Source organism: Nyctereutes procyonoides, unplaced genomic scaffold (genome assembly GCF_905146905.1).
Source record: "Nyctereutes procyonoides isolate TBG_1078 unplaced genomic scaffold, NYPRO_anot_genome, whole genome shotgun sequence".
Taxonomy (NCBI): domain Eukaryota; kingdom Metazoa; phylum Chordata; class Mammalia; order Carnivora; family Canidae; genus Nyctereutes; species Nyctereutes procyonoides.
This window is the reverse complement of record NW_026575035.1, coordinates 1919787-1933843: the sequence shown is the minus strand read 5'-3', so window position 1 is coordinate 1933843 and position 14057 is coordinate 1919787. Positions and strand designations below refer to the sequence as shown.

The 14057-nt window shown below is 38.0% G+C and overlaps 1 protein-coding gene across 4 annotated transcripts in view; it reads right to left on the bottom strand.

The window, feature by feature from the left end:
• Positions 1-289: 289 nt before the first annotated feature.
• Positions 290-14057, bottom strand: part of TPD52 (tumor protein D52) — a 107928-nt gene continuing 94160 nt past the window's right edge. For 3 of the 4 annotated variants that reach the window (XM_055318285.1, XM_055318284.1, XM_055318282.1), the window contains exons 6-8: positions 8619-8660; positions 7071-7119; positions 290-3075 (exon numbers count right to left, since the gene is read on the bottom strand). In XM_055318285.1, the coding sequence (XP_055174260.1) occupies positions 2956-3075; positions 7071-7119; positions 8619-8660 (211 nt within the window). In that variant the 3' untranslated portion in view covers positions 290-2955. The remainder of the gene's footprint in view (positions 3076-7070; positions 7120-8618; positions 8661-14057) is intronic. The other variant, XM_055318283.1, reaches the window with a different exon arrangement.

The window sequence follows — 14057 nt, the reverse complement described above, 5'->3', positions numbered from 1 at the left end:
CCAAGTGTTTCTTCGCTATGGGCAAAAAATCTGATTTTTCATCTGGCTCTTAAGAGCTGTAAAAAAACATGGGTGAAGTTGACATAGGACCTTGTGCAGCATCTCCTCTACATACATAAACAAATTGTCACTGTCAACATGTAGCTTGTTGAGTTTTGATACACTAATCCCATATAGCTACTAATGGGTTGGGTTTTTTTCCCATACCTAGGACATGAAGTGTCTGGAGAGAAGTTCTATTAATGGACTCACCTCTTTCCTTGACAGATAATACATACAAAAGAACCCATACCCAAATTACAGAATTTTTATTGTGTTCAAATACTATACAAAAAAAAAAGTACAGTGTGCATTTCGTGATAAACAGATCCAGAAACAGTGATTCCAAATTAAAGGTATTTTTGTTCTCAATGTCAGTACTTTGAGTAGTACTAAAAGGATAATCCAGTGAATTCTCTCTTCCATTGATTACTTTGGCCTCATAAACATGAGAATTCTTGCTATATCCCACAAACTCCATAAATTGAAAATATTTCTTTGTAAAAAGCGGTTAATTTGGGGATTATTTTCTTCTGTCACAGTTCTTGAACTCTTAAACATCTGAGATTTCCTTATTAGATTACTGTTTTCCTACAGTGTCAGACACAAAATTCAAAAGAATGACCAGGACCCCTCTGGTATTTTTAGTAATTATTGTGTTCCAAATTTCTTAACTATCTGTGAATTCATAATATTAAATCCTCCACAAAGACTATTTTGAATAATACTTCTAAGTCCATATGTTTTGTTTTTCTAAATTCAACCTCTTACTACTTTTTACTACTACTTTTAAGATGCAGAGTACTTTTCAATAGATTATTTAAAATAAGTATAGGCAGATGTCTGGAAAAGCAATTTTTCCAGTTTCTTTCACAACCATCACCAATAGCCACATACTCCCCATACCATTTTCCACTCCTTATTCTATCATTTCTCATTATAAAGTAGAGATCTGAATATACTTCACTCAGCTAAAGTTGAAAGGTAGTGAGAGGGCAGGACACCCAAGAAACAATGTGCTAAAAAGATGATGTTGTGATTTTTTTTTTTAAATGAAAGACTAGTTGGAAAAAAATAATTTATGTTGAGTAACCACAGTATTTCTATAAAAAGACAAATTTCTACAGATCCACTTCTTCCGGACAGTGCTTCAGCAACTGGGGCAACAGCCGTAAAGCCTCTTCAAGGAAATAATTTATATGTTAGTCTGACATGGTTAAGTGGTAATTTAAAGCAGATAGTAAAAAAAAAAAAAAAAAAAAAAAAAAAAAAAAATTTTTTTTTTTGCATAGACACCAGTTGATTATTTAATACAAGCTGTTTCCGGACCACTGGTCTCACAATAAATATTGAGACCTACACTACAGATATACAGAATTTATTAGGCTTTTTACATTTAATTAGAGCATATTTTCAGTTGCATCTAAAGTGCTATAACAAAAGCTCTAGCAATCAAGAATGGCAGCATGTTACTTAGAACAATCAACACTTGTGGCTTTTCAAATTTGGTTTTCATAAGATAATTTATCCTGAAGTAAATCTAGTCATGCTTAAAAAAAAAAAAAGCCTCAGGTCACTCCAAGCTTGGCAATTAACATTTGGCATAAACAATAATAAAACAATCACAACTTGATAAATAACAAATACGACATTATAGGCCATAACCATACACAGAATAGTGAAAAGGTAATAGTGATGAATAAGTAGCTATTAGATTATAGAGTACCTTGGCCTCCATGCAGATACTTTTAGAGGCTTTGGTTCATTCAGCCCTGCCATTTTTTCAAAGTAGGGCAACATCTACAGTATCATTTTATAATTTCTAACACACCGAAAACAAGTAGAAAACAGTGAGTTGATTTTCATTAATGCATTAAATCCTCAGGAATTACCACCAACCCCTTAGTATCAAATCTTTTCAAGTTATATTAGTCATACAATTTTGTGTGCTTATTTTTTTAAATGTTGCTAAATGAATTAAATGAAGACAGCAATGTATCCCCTAATGTGATTGATTTTAGCATTTTTACAGCTACTGAGATCTAAAAAACATTCAGGCTTTTGAATGGAACATGTGATGAGTGTTCCTATTTCAACCGACTGGTAATTACAATATGCCCGATTCAGAATGTGATTTTGCAACTTACTCTGAAACCAAAAATTCAGTCTCATGAAAAGTAAGCTGAGAGAAGTGGCATAATAACAAATACAATGAAATGGTTACTGTCACAAATGGTGACAAGGATGTGAGGGTTCTACTCTCAAGTCACCCAGGACTTTGAACCGCTGCACACGTTGTCATGGTCACTTACCAAACTATAACAAATTGGATATAGAGCGGATTTACTTAGTCTGCTGTCTCCGACAAACAAATAGAAGATACCTTCTATCAGAACAATGTTTATTCAAAAATATTTTTTTGTAGCTGGTCTTTCTTTCCTCGGAGGTAAAGAAAATTATGCCAAAACTTTCAATAACCAGGATTCAGGAAATTTTAAAGAAAATTTTAGTTAGCAATCAAATACACAGAAGTTCAAGAAAGAAACAAGAAAATCATATTGAAGACAAAGATCAAACTGGCATCCCAGATCCAGAGCAATTTTGTGAAGTAGGAAAGCAATTACGATAACCTGAAGCTTCTTAGATCATTCTAATGAGGATCCCCAGGAATTATGTGTGTTTTTATACTGATATTTCCTAAATTGGGGCCCTTAAATGCACAGTAAAGGGTGTTTCCCAGGAACAGAGGTGAAGATACTTTTATTTTGTTCAACCCACAAACTATTTGGTCAAATGAATATGTAAAGCTAAGTAAAAGCACATCTGGTAGAAATTCACAGCAATGAATGTTGACAAGATGTGCTTGGATCTTGCTTGCAGCATCTGGCAGTGGGTAGCAGAACAAAGGTAAGAACTTCACGGGCTCGCCTGCGTCTGTTCTGGAAGGGGCTCTGGGGCGGTGGCACTGGCATTTGCAGTTGAATTCAAGACTTCTCCAAAATCCCCGCCAGCCGGCTTGGTTCCGCCTACTTTAGACTTTAAAAAAAGTTCAAAAAAGACAAGACATCATGAAACATAAACTCAGCTGACTCTGCAAAAAAAGTAACTCAAATTTTACTTTGAAGAACAAATCAGTCAGGAACCCAATAGCCCAGTGACGATTATATTTGTACTGAAGTTAGTTCTGTTGCAGTGTTCCGTGCAGTTTAATAGAAAACCATGTGGGCTTCTCTGCTGAAATATTCAGATTGGTAAATTCTACCCCCCCCCCTTCTTTCCCATCTGCTCATAGTTCTTCACAGGGAAATTTGTCTGAAAAACTTTAGGACCTCTTATTCTAAAATAAATCTATTGGAAGACTCTATATTTACGTACCACTTTGTATACCATCAGATTGTTCATTCAGCTATACGCATGCAAGAAATACTGCATATAACGAAAGAAATAGATCTATTTTTCCCAGTTACAGTGTAAACTTCCTAACCTGCTGCTACTTAAAAGTGTGGTGCGAGGACTTGAGTCCAAGTGTGGACTCAACATCACCTGGGAGCTTATTAGAAATGTAGACTCAGACCAGCCTCCCCCACTCCATCTACAGAGATCTCCAGGGCTTCCTTGACAAGTTACAGTTTGTGAAGCACTACTCCAATTTATCTGGCCTGAAATTTTGTCAATAAACATTTGTCTGCAGGAATAAGTTGGCCTAACATTTGTATAAGACTTTATGCTTTTCAAAATGCTTACTATGTCACTTCATCCCTAATAACACTGATACATCTATGCTCACTCTGTTACATCTCCTTACTGACCAACAGGACAGCTAACATTAAGAAACCAGTCAGTACTTCACAGTGCCACTCAGTAGATTTAACTTGACCCTGCTCTTAGCTCAGTCTTAACTAGCTACAGACACATTAACAGTTGGAATCTAGTTGAAATTTTTTCTCACTCTCCTTGGTCTCCCATTCATAATGTCTGAATAGTTTGGAAAAATCTGTACAACTTGTGTCCCCTGTGTATTTATTAAATTTATTAAAACATATTTCTTAATTATAGGAAAATACTAAGACCCTTGCAATTCAACATGTCTAATGCTGAACCCCTCCCACAATTGGTCCCTTCTCTATTCTTCTTTAAAACTTTAAATGGCTGTAACGTCTACCTAGTTGGCCCAGTCAAGATAGCTGGGAATCATCCTTGGATCCTTCCTCATCTTGTTCCAGATCCAATCAATCACTGACTTTTTTGGCTGTCGGGTTTTCTAAATTCTAAATCTCAACACTGTCCCATCAGCACTACCTTGAATTCACTCCACCACCATCTTTGGCCTGGATTACAACTCCTTCCTCCTAACTAGTCTCCCCGAGTCCAGTCTTTCTCCCCTCAGATCTTCAGGGCACCAGTGATCTTTCTAAAATGCACAGAATACACTACCCACATTGTTTAAAATCCTTTAAAGGCTTTCCATTGCCCTAAGTCCAAATTCTTTAGTGTGGCCTACCCATCACCCTAGCTTCATTTCCTAGTCACTACCCTATAGCACAGCAAACTTCCTGGTAGTCCTCAAAAGGGCTCCAAAACTTCAAATACCTCAACCCTAAAGGCCTTCACTTATATTAGTATCCTATGAGAAACACTCTTTCCTTCCTCCTAGGCTTGATCAGACATTCCTGCTACTGGTCCCCACTGCATCCCTGAGTTTCCCTGCCATGGCACCTTACCTCTCTTTATTTTCAATGGCCATTAAATTATCTACACATCTTACAGAAAGGGTCTGTGTCTCGCTGTGGTATCCCCAGGGCCTACCCCTTGCACATGGAAAATGCTCAATAATCACAGATCGATGAATCAATCCAAAATCTAAACATAAGTGCACATAGACCTAATGCTTAATTTAATATAAATGTAATTTAGCAAAATCATATCCCAAGCATAAAACTATATTTTCCAGCTTTTTTTTTTTGGGGGGGGGGGGAGATATCTGTTTGATTAACTTTACTTTTAAAAAGTTACAAGTTTTTATCTGTATGGTGCCTAATCATGTTTCAAAAGCAAGTTTCTTTTTTTTTTTTAATTTTTATTTAGTTATGTATGATAGTCACGGAGCGGGGTGGGTAGAGACACAGGCAGAGGGAGAAGCAGGCTCCATGCACCGGGAGCCCGATGTGGGATTCGATCCCGGGTCTCCAGGATCGCGCCCTGGGCCAAAGGCAGGCGCTAAACCGCTGCGCCACCCAGGGATCCCCAAAAGCAAGTTTTGCCACAACTTACAGAATCCAAATATACTCAGAGGGAGAGTATACACTGAATGAGCTGGACGTTTCTCATCTTCAGTGTCAAAAAAATACAGTTGTCTGGTTTTCCAACCAGACATTTCAAAAAATAATGCTTAAGGCTGATTTCAAGGAGAGGCTTAAGATAGTCCTCAAAAGTGAGAATCAAATCATAGTAAGCCTTGACTTCCTACCGTTTGTTTTCAAATACGTGACTGGGCATTAAAAAGAATAAAGCAGGTCTCATACTGACCTGGAAGAATAACTAGGATGTATTTTTGCTCATCAAATATGTACTAAGTAGTTTCAATGTGCCAAGGACTAGTCTAGGCCCTTAAGAACCATCAGCAAGCAGAGAGGGTCCTTGTGTCTGAGGGATCATAGAGCACATAATGCTAGTGGGAGCTAAATGAACAAGCTCTAGGATGGTGTGTGCAGTGTGATTCCTTCCTGAAAAGTGTTTATACAGTTATGTAGAAACAGAAAAGGTATGTATACATGTTTGTGCAAGGAAAAAAGGTCCAGATCATGGTACAGTGTTTGGTTTTCTTTCCATAAGCATTCCCTGCTTCTGCAATTTAAGAAAGGTGCATTTAGAAATAAGTGACTCAGTTCTGAGAGACCAAATCTGAATATTTGTTTTTAAGTAATTTATATAGAATGTTTAAGATTAAGATAATACTTTTAATCCTTAAAAAAACATCTACAGTAATGATCAGATTTAGTTTAAGAAGAAATGAAATACTGGCTTTGTACAAACTGTAGAGAAGACTGGGCAGTGAATGGGAACTAGACAGCCCTTTCTAATCACTTGTGATCCTAAGAGTTGATAATGTTATCATCTTGAATATAATCTTGAAAATACTACAATTTACAAAATAATAAAGCTAATCATGGAAAAATGCCCACCTTCACTGAAATCAAAGCAATCAAAAAATAAAACCATGAATCATCAATAATGATCACCATGGCATCATCATCATAAAAATGTCTAATAACTGAGGACTGAACAAACAATATCTGTCATAAGGTACATGCAAGAAACCATTAAACATAGTATTGAGGAAGAATATTTAATGACATAGGAAAATATTTATCTTGTATTTGGTTAATTCTTTCTTAAAGCATAATCATGGGGATCCCTGGGTGGCGCAGCGGTTTGGCGCCTGCCTTTGGCCCGGGGCGTGATCCTGGAGACCCGGGATCGAATCCCATGTCGGGCTCCCGGTGCATGAAGCCTGCTTCTCCCTCTGCCTGTGTCTCTGCCCCTCTCTCTCTCTCTCTCTCTCTCTCTCTCTCTGTGACTATCATAAATAAATATTTTAAAAAATTAAAAAAAAGCATAATCATGTAGTTCCATTATGTATGTATGACTGTCTCTTGCTGGTAGGACCAATTTTTTTTGCATTATTTTTTGTGCTTTCACAATGTTAATTTTCTGCAACAAAATTTATATTAAGTTTTGTTCAGTTATAAAAGCATTTCAAAAAAAAAAGTATTTCAGCAGCACAAAGTTCTCAAGTACTATTGCTTTTTAAATTATACATATCCTTTCAGCATTTAGCATCTACCATGCTACAACATACACTCAAAAAGTTGCTTAAGAGTATATATCATCCATAATAATGTATAGTTTAAAGTTATTAAAGCTCTTTAAGTATTTTTAGAAAGAAAGAGAAATGAGAATAATTTACCCACAGCAAAGAAAATCAAGGTACCAAGTAAGACATCACTAAGATCCTATTCATCACTACTTGCCTTTAAGTTTTCAACCTTTTCTTCAAATGATTTGAAAGTTGGGGAGTTTCTATGGAGAGAAAGAAAAACAAAAAGTTACAAACAAAAAAAATTTCACAAATTTTGCAAACATCATTAATTGTATTCCTCTTCACCACGTTTCTCAGTGAGCCAAAGAGACAGATATATTTAACTGTACATATGCGTGCAGGCATACACACAAATCTGCATTATTAGGTAAGACATCATTAGGTAAGATGATCAATTTCTGTTCTAAGATTTCTACAACGACGCTTCCAGTTCCACAGACAGCCCATCTCAGACAAATGGGATAACAGACCTAGCCAAGTATGTGTATGAGGAGAGGGAACAAAACCAGGTAAAACCTCAATTCGGTCACTTCTCCAGCCATCTAGTCATGACACTTTAATTTTGGTTAAGGTACTATAAAACTTGTGTTTAAATTCCCATGTTGCCTGACAAGAGAGCCCTACATGAATCCACATCGCCAAGCTGGACAAGCAGACCACATAAGATTCCATAATAGGGATCCTAGTTCTCAGGGAACAGCATTAGAGACGAGGAAAGAGAGACCAGAAGGAAGGGAGACACACAGAAATATGATTTTGTCTACATGACAAAGCTACCCCATGAAAAGCCTCTCCCTTGCCTTCACATTCATATATTAATTGAGAAGGATCACAGCACCTATGTCGTTCTCAACTGGGTTTCCATAGCTTCTATACTATCCATCTGACCTCAAATATCCTTCCTATTACCTAGATGAAAAAGGTAAAGAAAGAACAAGGGTTTTCCTCCCTCCCACAGTGGTGATGCACAGCCAGTCCCAAGGGGTGGCCCCTCAGGTGCATCAGTAGCTCCTGGGAAGTTGCTGGCAATGCAAGTTCTCAGGTCCCACCCCAGACCTACAGAAATCAGAAACCAGAGGTGGGGCCCAGCAAGCAGAGGGTTTTAACAAGCTCTACTTGTTACTAAAGGTGAAGCCAAGTATATACTGTTAGAAATTCTCTACCTCTCTAGAGTGGTTAAGTGGGGTAATGACATACTTAATAACATACACCACTTGCACGAATTTCCTGGTAAAAGGGGAGATTAGAATTCAATCACATTGGACTCTAAATGGCACAATGGGATGTGAGAAGTGGAAATGGGGAGGATGGAAGAAAAGCAGAGTGTAACTAAAACTAATGTAGACAAATGTGGTGGGACACCTATGCAGCTGGGGAAAAGCAGCTTTATTAGTAAGTGGTCACTTTTTCAATTAAGCAGATTGAAGATATGAAACAATTTAATAGGTTTACAAAATAAATTCGAGAATTCTTTTCTTTAAATCACAAATCTCTAACGGATCTCTTGAACCCATCTTAACATCATAGGAAGATGCAACTTAACATCATAGGAAGAGCAACTAAACACTGATACAGTGTGGATGTGCAGCTTATTTAGAGCAGAACCCTAGTTCCCTATTGCAGAAATGTTCAAGTTAAACATCTAAATAAAGAACAAGAAAGCATAAGATCAACTACATTTTGTAAAAATATACTTTACCTCATAGCAGGCATGCTAATTGAATGTTGAATGGAGCGGATACTAAGAGGCAGCATTAAAAAGAGACAGACATGAAGTTAGTACAGTGATTAGACATTAGAAAACTTTGCTTTCTAGGGGCTTATTCTTTTGGCACCATGAAGACTTAATCTACGTTTTGAGGTGGAGGGGATCAAAGTTATTTCAACATAATTTACTTTTATTCATGAGCCTTTCTTTTAATTTAATATTTTCTTTCTTTTTTTTTTAGTTTGACTGATTGACTTATATAATCCCTACACCCAATGTGGGCTTGAGCTCATGACCCCAAGATCAAGAGTCACATGTTCATTGATGAGCCAGCCAGGTGCCCCTTCATGAGCCAATGTAACCTATGTGGTAAATAGAGCTAATAATTCAGCCTTGCATTTTATAGCACTTTGAAAACCCTATCATCCTTTCACTTATATCTTCAGGGCATCTAGCACCAAGGCTCAGAAGTTAAACAATTTACCCAAGGTTACAGCAGAATTGAGAATGGAACCTGGGTCTTCTGAACTCCTAATCAACGTTCACCACCTCCCCTCAAAAAACGAAGTGCACGCACACACACACACACACACACACACACACACACACGTGAGGCTAGTGAAAGGCTCCAGCAGCTGCCTTTCTCCCACATATTTGTGACCAGACCAAAATAAATCACCTATTTGACAACTTTAAGTGAGATTTACAGATCACTCCTTAGTAGTAGTACAATTTTCTAGGAAGAGGTGCTTGTACTTCATCCTAATTGTTCTTAATGGTCATTCAAATCACATTTGGCCCTTTGTTTTACTAGGACCAACTACTCCAGGGCAATGCAGTTCACTGACCATTCAGGTTGAAGGTTATCTACTCTCAGCCATCTCCCATAGAGACCACCTCGCAAGATGAAAGTACTTTAATCTAGAGGCTCACAAAGTCACTATAAATTGCTGATATGGTTACTGTGCTTAAAATATTCTGATCACTGACACAGTTTTTTTTGGTAGGAAATCTCTCCTTCAGTTATGCTGGACAGTCCAAAGTATTCTCTATATATTTGAATATTGTGTGTGTGATTTAGTTTTCTTTAAAAATCCATTGTTACAAATGACAATGTGTTTCAAGAGAAGCTCCCCAAATCTAGTTCGCACTAATATGTAATGACATGAAGTATGATCTTGATAGGAATCAAAATAGGCTGGCAGTTCACATAGGCAAGATAGTCGGCAAAATATGTAGACATCTTTGTACTTGATGTACCTAACACAGGAAAATATCCATATTCCTCACCATTCTCTCTATACTATAACCTCAGGTAGATAACCTCAGGTATAAGACCTCAGGTTAGATAACCTCAGGTAGATAACCTCAGGTATATTCCAGGAGGGATTTGTTCATTCTTTTCTTGCTTGATCTATTGCAGTGGGCTGGATCCATATTTGAAGGACAGAGATTAATTAAAATCCTCCTTTATAGTTTATAATACTAATTGTATTAATTACAATAGTTTATAATAGTTTAGACTCTTCTAAAGAGGCTGTTTGCATAATCACATTTCCACAGCCACTCTCCATCATCATCAACAATGCTAACTGGATCAGGAGAGCTCTACCCACCGCAACTAACCTGGTGATCTACAAATTGGACTGAATGAAAAGAAAAAAAAGAGGACAATTAAGATGGGAATTCATAATTAGGACATTAAGCCACTGGTCAGTTAGTGGCTAGGTGTATGAGCTAAAAGGTAATGTAGGCTTAGATGCTGAGGAAGACCTTTTTGGGACCAGGAAGGGTAAGCTGCAAGAATGCAGAGGAAGCCAGTTCCCAAAGAAAGGACTGAACATAAGCAGAGAGAGACGTAGAAGAAAGGAGGTGGAGAGGACCATGCAGGGGAGAGAACAGAAGTGGAGAGGAACGGTGGTTTCCTTAGCTTCGGGAAGTGACCTTGATTTCTACCAGCTTTCCAATCAGCAGGGCTAGTCTGGGTGGATCCAGGGCTTGCTTCCTTTCTCCTCTCTTTGGATCCCAAAAGAACTCTTTTTCTGTGTAACACATGCCCCTTCCTAGGTCAGGTAATTTACATAATATTTTTGTTCCTTATAACCAAGACTCTTCATTAGGACATTCGTTTTGGCAGAAATGACCAAATTCTGGCAAAAGAATGGAGAATGATGGCTGAATGTGTGATAAAATGCTTGTTCATGAGACTCACAGATTGAATTCAACAGTATCAACAAAATGAGGAAATAGGTGAAGAAAGTACAAATTTCAGAAATCCATAGCTAATTCTAGCCACTATCCCTAAGCACCCACATAAAACCTCATTCCTTCCAACAGCCATTTGGGGAGTTCTGTGCCCCTTGAACCAGCATACAGACCAGTTAAGAGGGAACAGGTCAAAGGCAAAGTGGAAGACATCATCATAAAATGAATTCTAAATGCATCAAGTAGACTGTCGTAAATTTAACATCTGGGGAGCAAATTACTTCAGGATTACTCTATGTAAGAAATAAGCTCCGGGGTCATAAAAATTGAAAAACTAAACTGTAACCATCACCTGAAATTATCAAGGGGTGGAGAATGGAAACAGGAAGCCAGTGGAGAGCTATACATGAATCAAGGGGGCTCCCCTGATCGGGTAAGAGATAGATGGTAGTGGACCATCAGTGCAAGGAGAGGTCAGGAAGAAAGGGGAAACCGACAAATAAGGTCAAGTTAGGAGAAAGCAGTAATATTGGAAATACAGATAATTTTTTAAATGTTTGATTTTTACAGCATTACTACAGGAAAGGACTACCAATATGCTTCCAAAAAAATCAAGTCAGAAGTTGATAATTTGGGGCACTTGGGTTATTAAGCACCTCCCAGGCCCCAGTGATTTCTGCAATGTGATTTAAAGAAGAATGTTAAAAATGATCACTCTGAGAAATCTAAGAAACAATGTAGCAAGTCAAGTCCTTTAGTGGGGCACCTGGGTGGCTCGGTGGTTGAGCGTCTGCCTTTTGCTCAGGTTGTGATCCTGGGGTCCTGGGATCGAGTCCCTGCATCGGGCTCCCTGCATAGAGCCTGCTTCTCCCTCTGCCTGTGTCTCTGCCTCTCTCTGTGTCTCTCACGAATAAATAAATAAATAAAATATTTTTTTAAAAATACAATAATAAAAAATAAATAAAGTCCTTTAGGGCCTTCTAAAGGACCCTTAAGTCCTTTACAGGATCATGACATAATCACACTTGCTACTGTCAAACTTCAATTAGCAGCCGAGACAAAGTGAGGAATAGATAAGGAAAAGCAAGGAAGTGGTAACAATAAGGTGTTTACTTTGTGATGAATCACTGACTTGAATTTGATTGTGAATGCTTCTATAGGTTTCATATTTCCCAATAAGATTAAAAATGTACTCACTGAACAGAGAATGAAATCAAATTAATACAGATTCTTAAAAAGTGCAGGTCTCGGGCAGCCCTGGTGGCCCAGTGGTTTAGCACCGCCTTCAGCCCAGGGTGTGATCCTGGAGACGCTCGAGTCCCTGCATCGGGCTCCCTGCACAGAACCTGCTTCTCCCTCTGCCTCTCTTTCTCTCTCTCTCTCTCTCTCTCTCATGAATAAATAAATAAAATCTTTTAAAAAAAAAACAAAAACAGTACAGGTCTCCCTGCTTTTGAGATAGCCATTTTAGTAGGGAGAGCAAGGAGTACCTAGCAATTTCTAGTCCATTCAGGTATTTGAACTTCTCCGCAAAATCCATATTTAGGTGAGATTCAATTTTGTTGGTGGCTAGTTTTGTAACTCAACTATAGGGCGGCTGTTCTCACACTTCTGGCTTCCCTATGGAAAGTTATACAAAGCTTCACCTTGACTCAACTTACATAACATCTCCGATTCCACTGAAGTTCAAATAGAATATGGGAAACTCCAGAAGGAAAAGCTGCTAGACCAGAACCGTCTAATAGTCACACTGTGAGGATTCATTAGCAATACAGCAAATTTTGTTAAAATTTCCCCAGCTTGGTTTGTAACTCTTAAATATGGTATCAAAAGTAGGAATACAAGTCTGGGTTCCTCAAAACACTGACCAAAAAAGAAACCAGACGCCAACCAGATTCTCACTAAATGCTTCTTGATCTTACACTTACTCTTACTTTAGAGAAGTTCATCTTTTAAGAAGCTGAATTGATTTTTAAATTTTTTCTTGTTTCTTTCACAGTTACTTGATCTCTTTACCTCTCTAATCACAATAATGGAGGAGGCACAGAGGGAGGGAGGAGGAAGGAAGGGAGGAGGAGGTGGTACACGGAGAAAGGAGGGGAAGAGCTAATGGTTAACCTGCCTACTGTGTGTCAGGCACGCTATCTGTGCATCATTATTCCATTTTGCCCTCATAGTAATTTCCTGTAGGTGAGAAACCAAAGTAACTGCTGGGCAGTGCCTAGAGGGGCATATTCTTTAACTATAACTGCTTTGGGGGTGGGGAGGAGGCGCAAAACAATGCAGAGAAATAGAATTTAGGCTCCAGAAATAGAGTGTTGCTTAGGTTCAAATTTTGGCCATAGCCCCTTAGCTGTGTGACCTTGGGGAAGTCACTTAATCTCTCTGTGGCTATGTTTCTTCATCTGTACAATCAAAAAAAAAAAAAAAAAAGCACCTACTTCAGAGTAACTACAGAGCCTTGCCTGGAAGGCAATTATTTACCATTATTAGTACTAGGGACATTTTTAATGGAAACACATTAACATTTAATTTACATTAGATTATATTCTTTAAAACTGTCACATTGCACCCAGTCTGTTTATTTCAGTTGGTAACTTGAACCACACAGTCTAGACCAGGGGCTGGCACAGGGTTAGCATTCAATAAATACTTCTGAATGAAAGAATGAGTGGATGAACAACTGTGGTAACTATAATTAGGAAATATGGCATGAAAGGTAGAAAAGTTCAATAAAGCTTTCCAAATTTAAATCAAGAAGTACTCTCTGAAAGAAAAGACATCACTTTTTTTCCTCATTAAGTGGTGGAAATTTTCATCAAGACAGAATGGTCTGGAGTAACTTTAATGAGCCCAAAACAAAAATACCTAGAGGGTTATATAAAGAAATATACATATAAAGAGGAGAAATTTCCTTTGGAAATAAAGGCAAAGTTAATGAGCCCTTCCTCCTAAATATATCAAAAGTATCTGACTAATGAAGCTGCTGTGTTATTTTACTATGCTTTAACACTAAAACTGATGTTTAACCCTGGCACCAAGGAAAATGAGAAAGCTCCTTCAAAGTTTCTCTCAAAAAATTAAAGGCATGAGTCAATACTCAGCATGTATGTGTAGAAAATAAGAAAAGAGAGAGAGGTGGATATGAACACACCACCTGGGGGTAGGGGGAAGCTGGCTGCCCCTACTGGGCCTCTCAGCACAGTTCATATTACCATGTCCCAC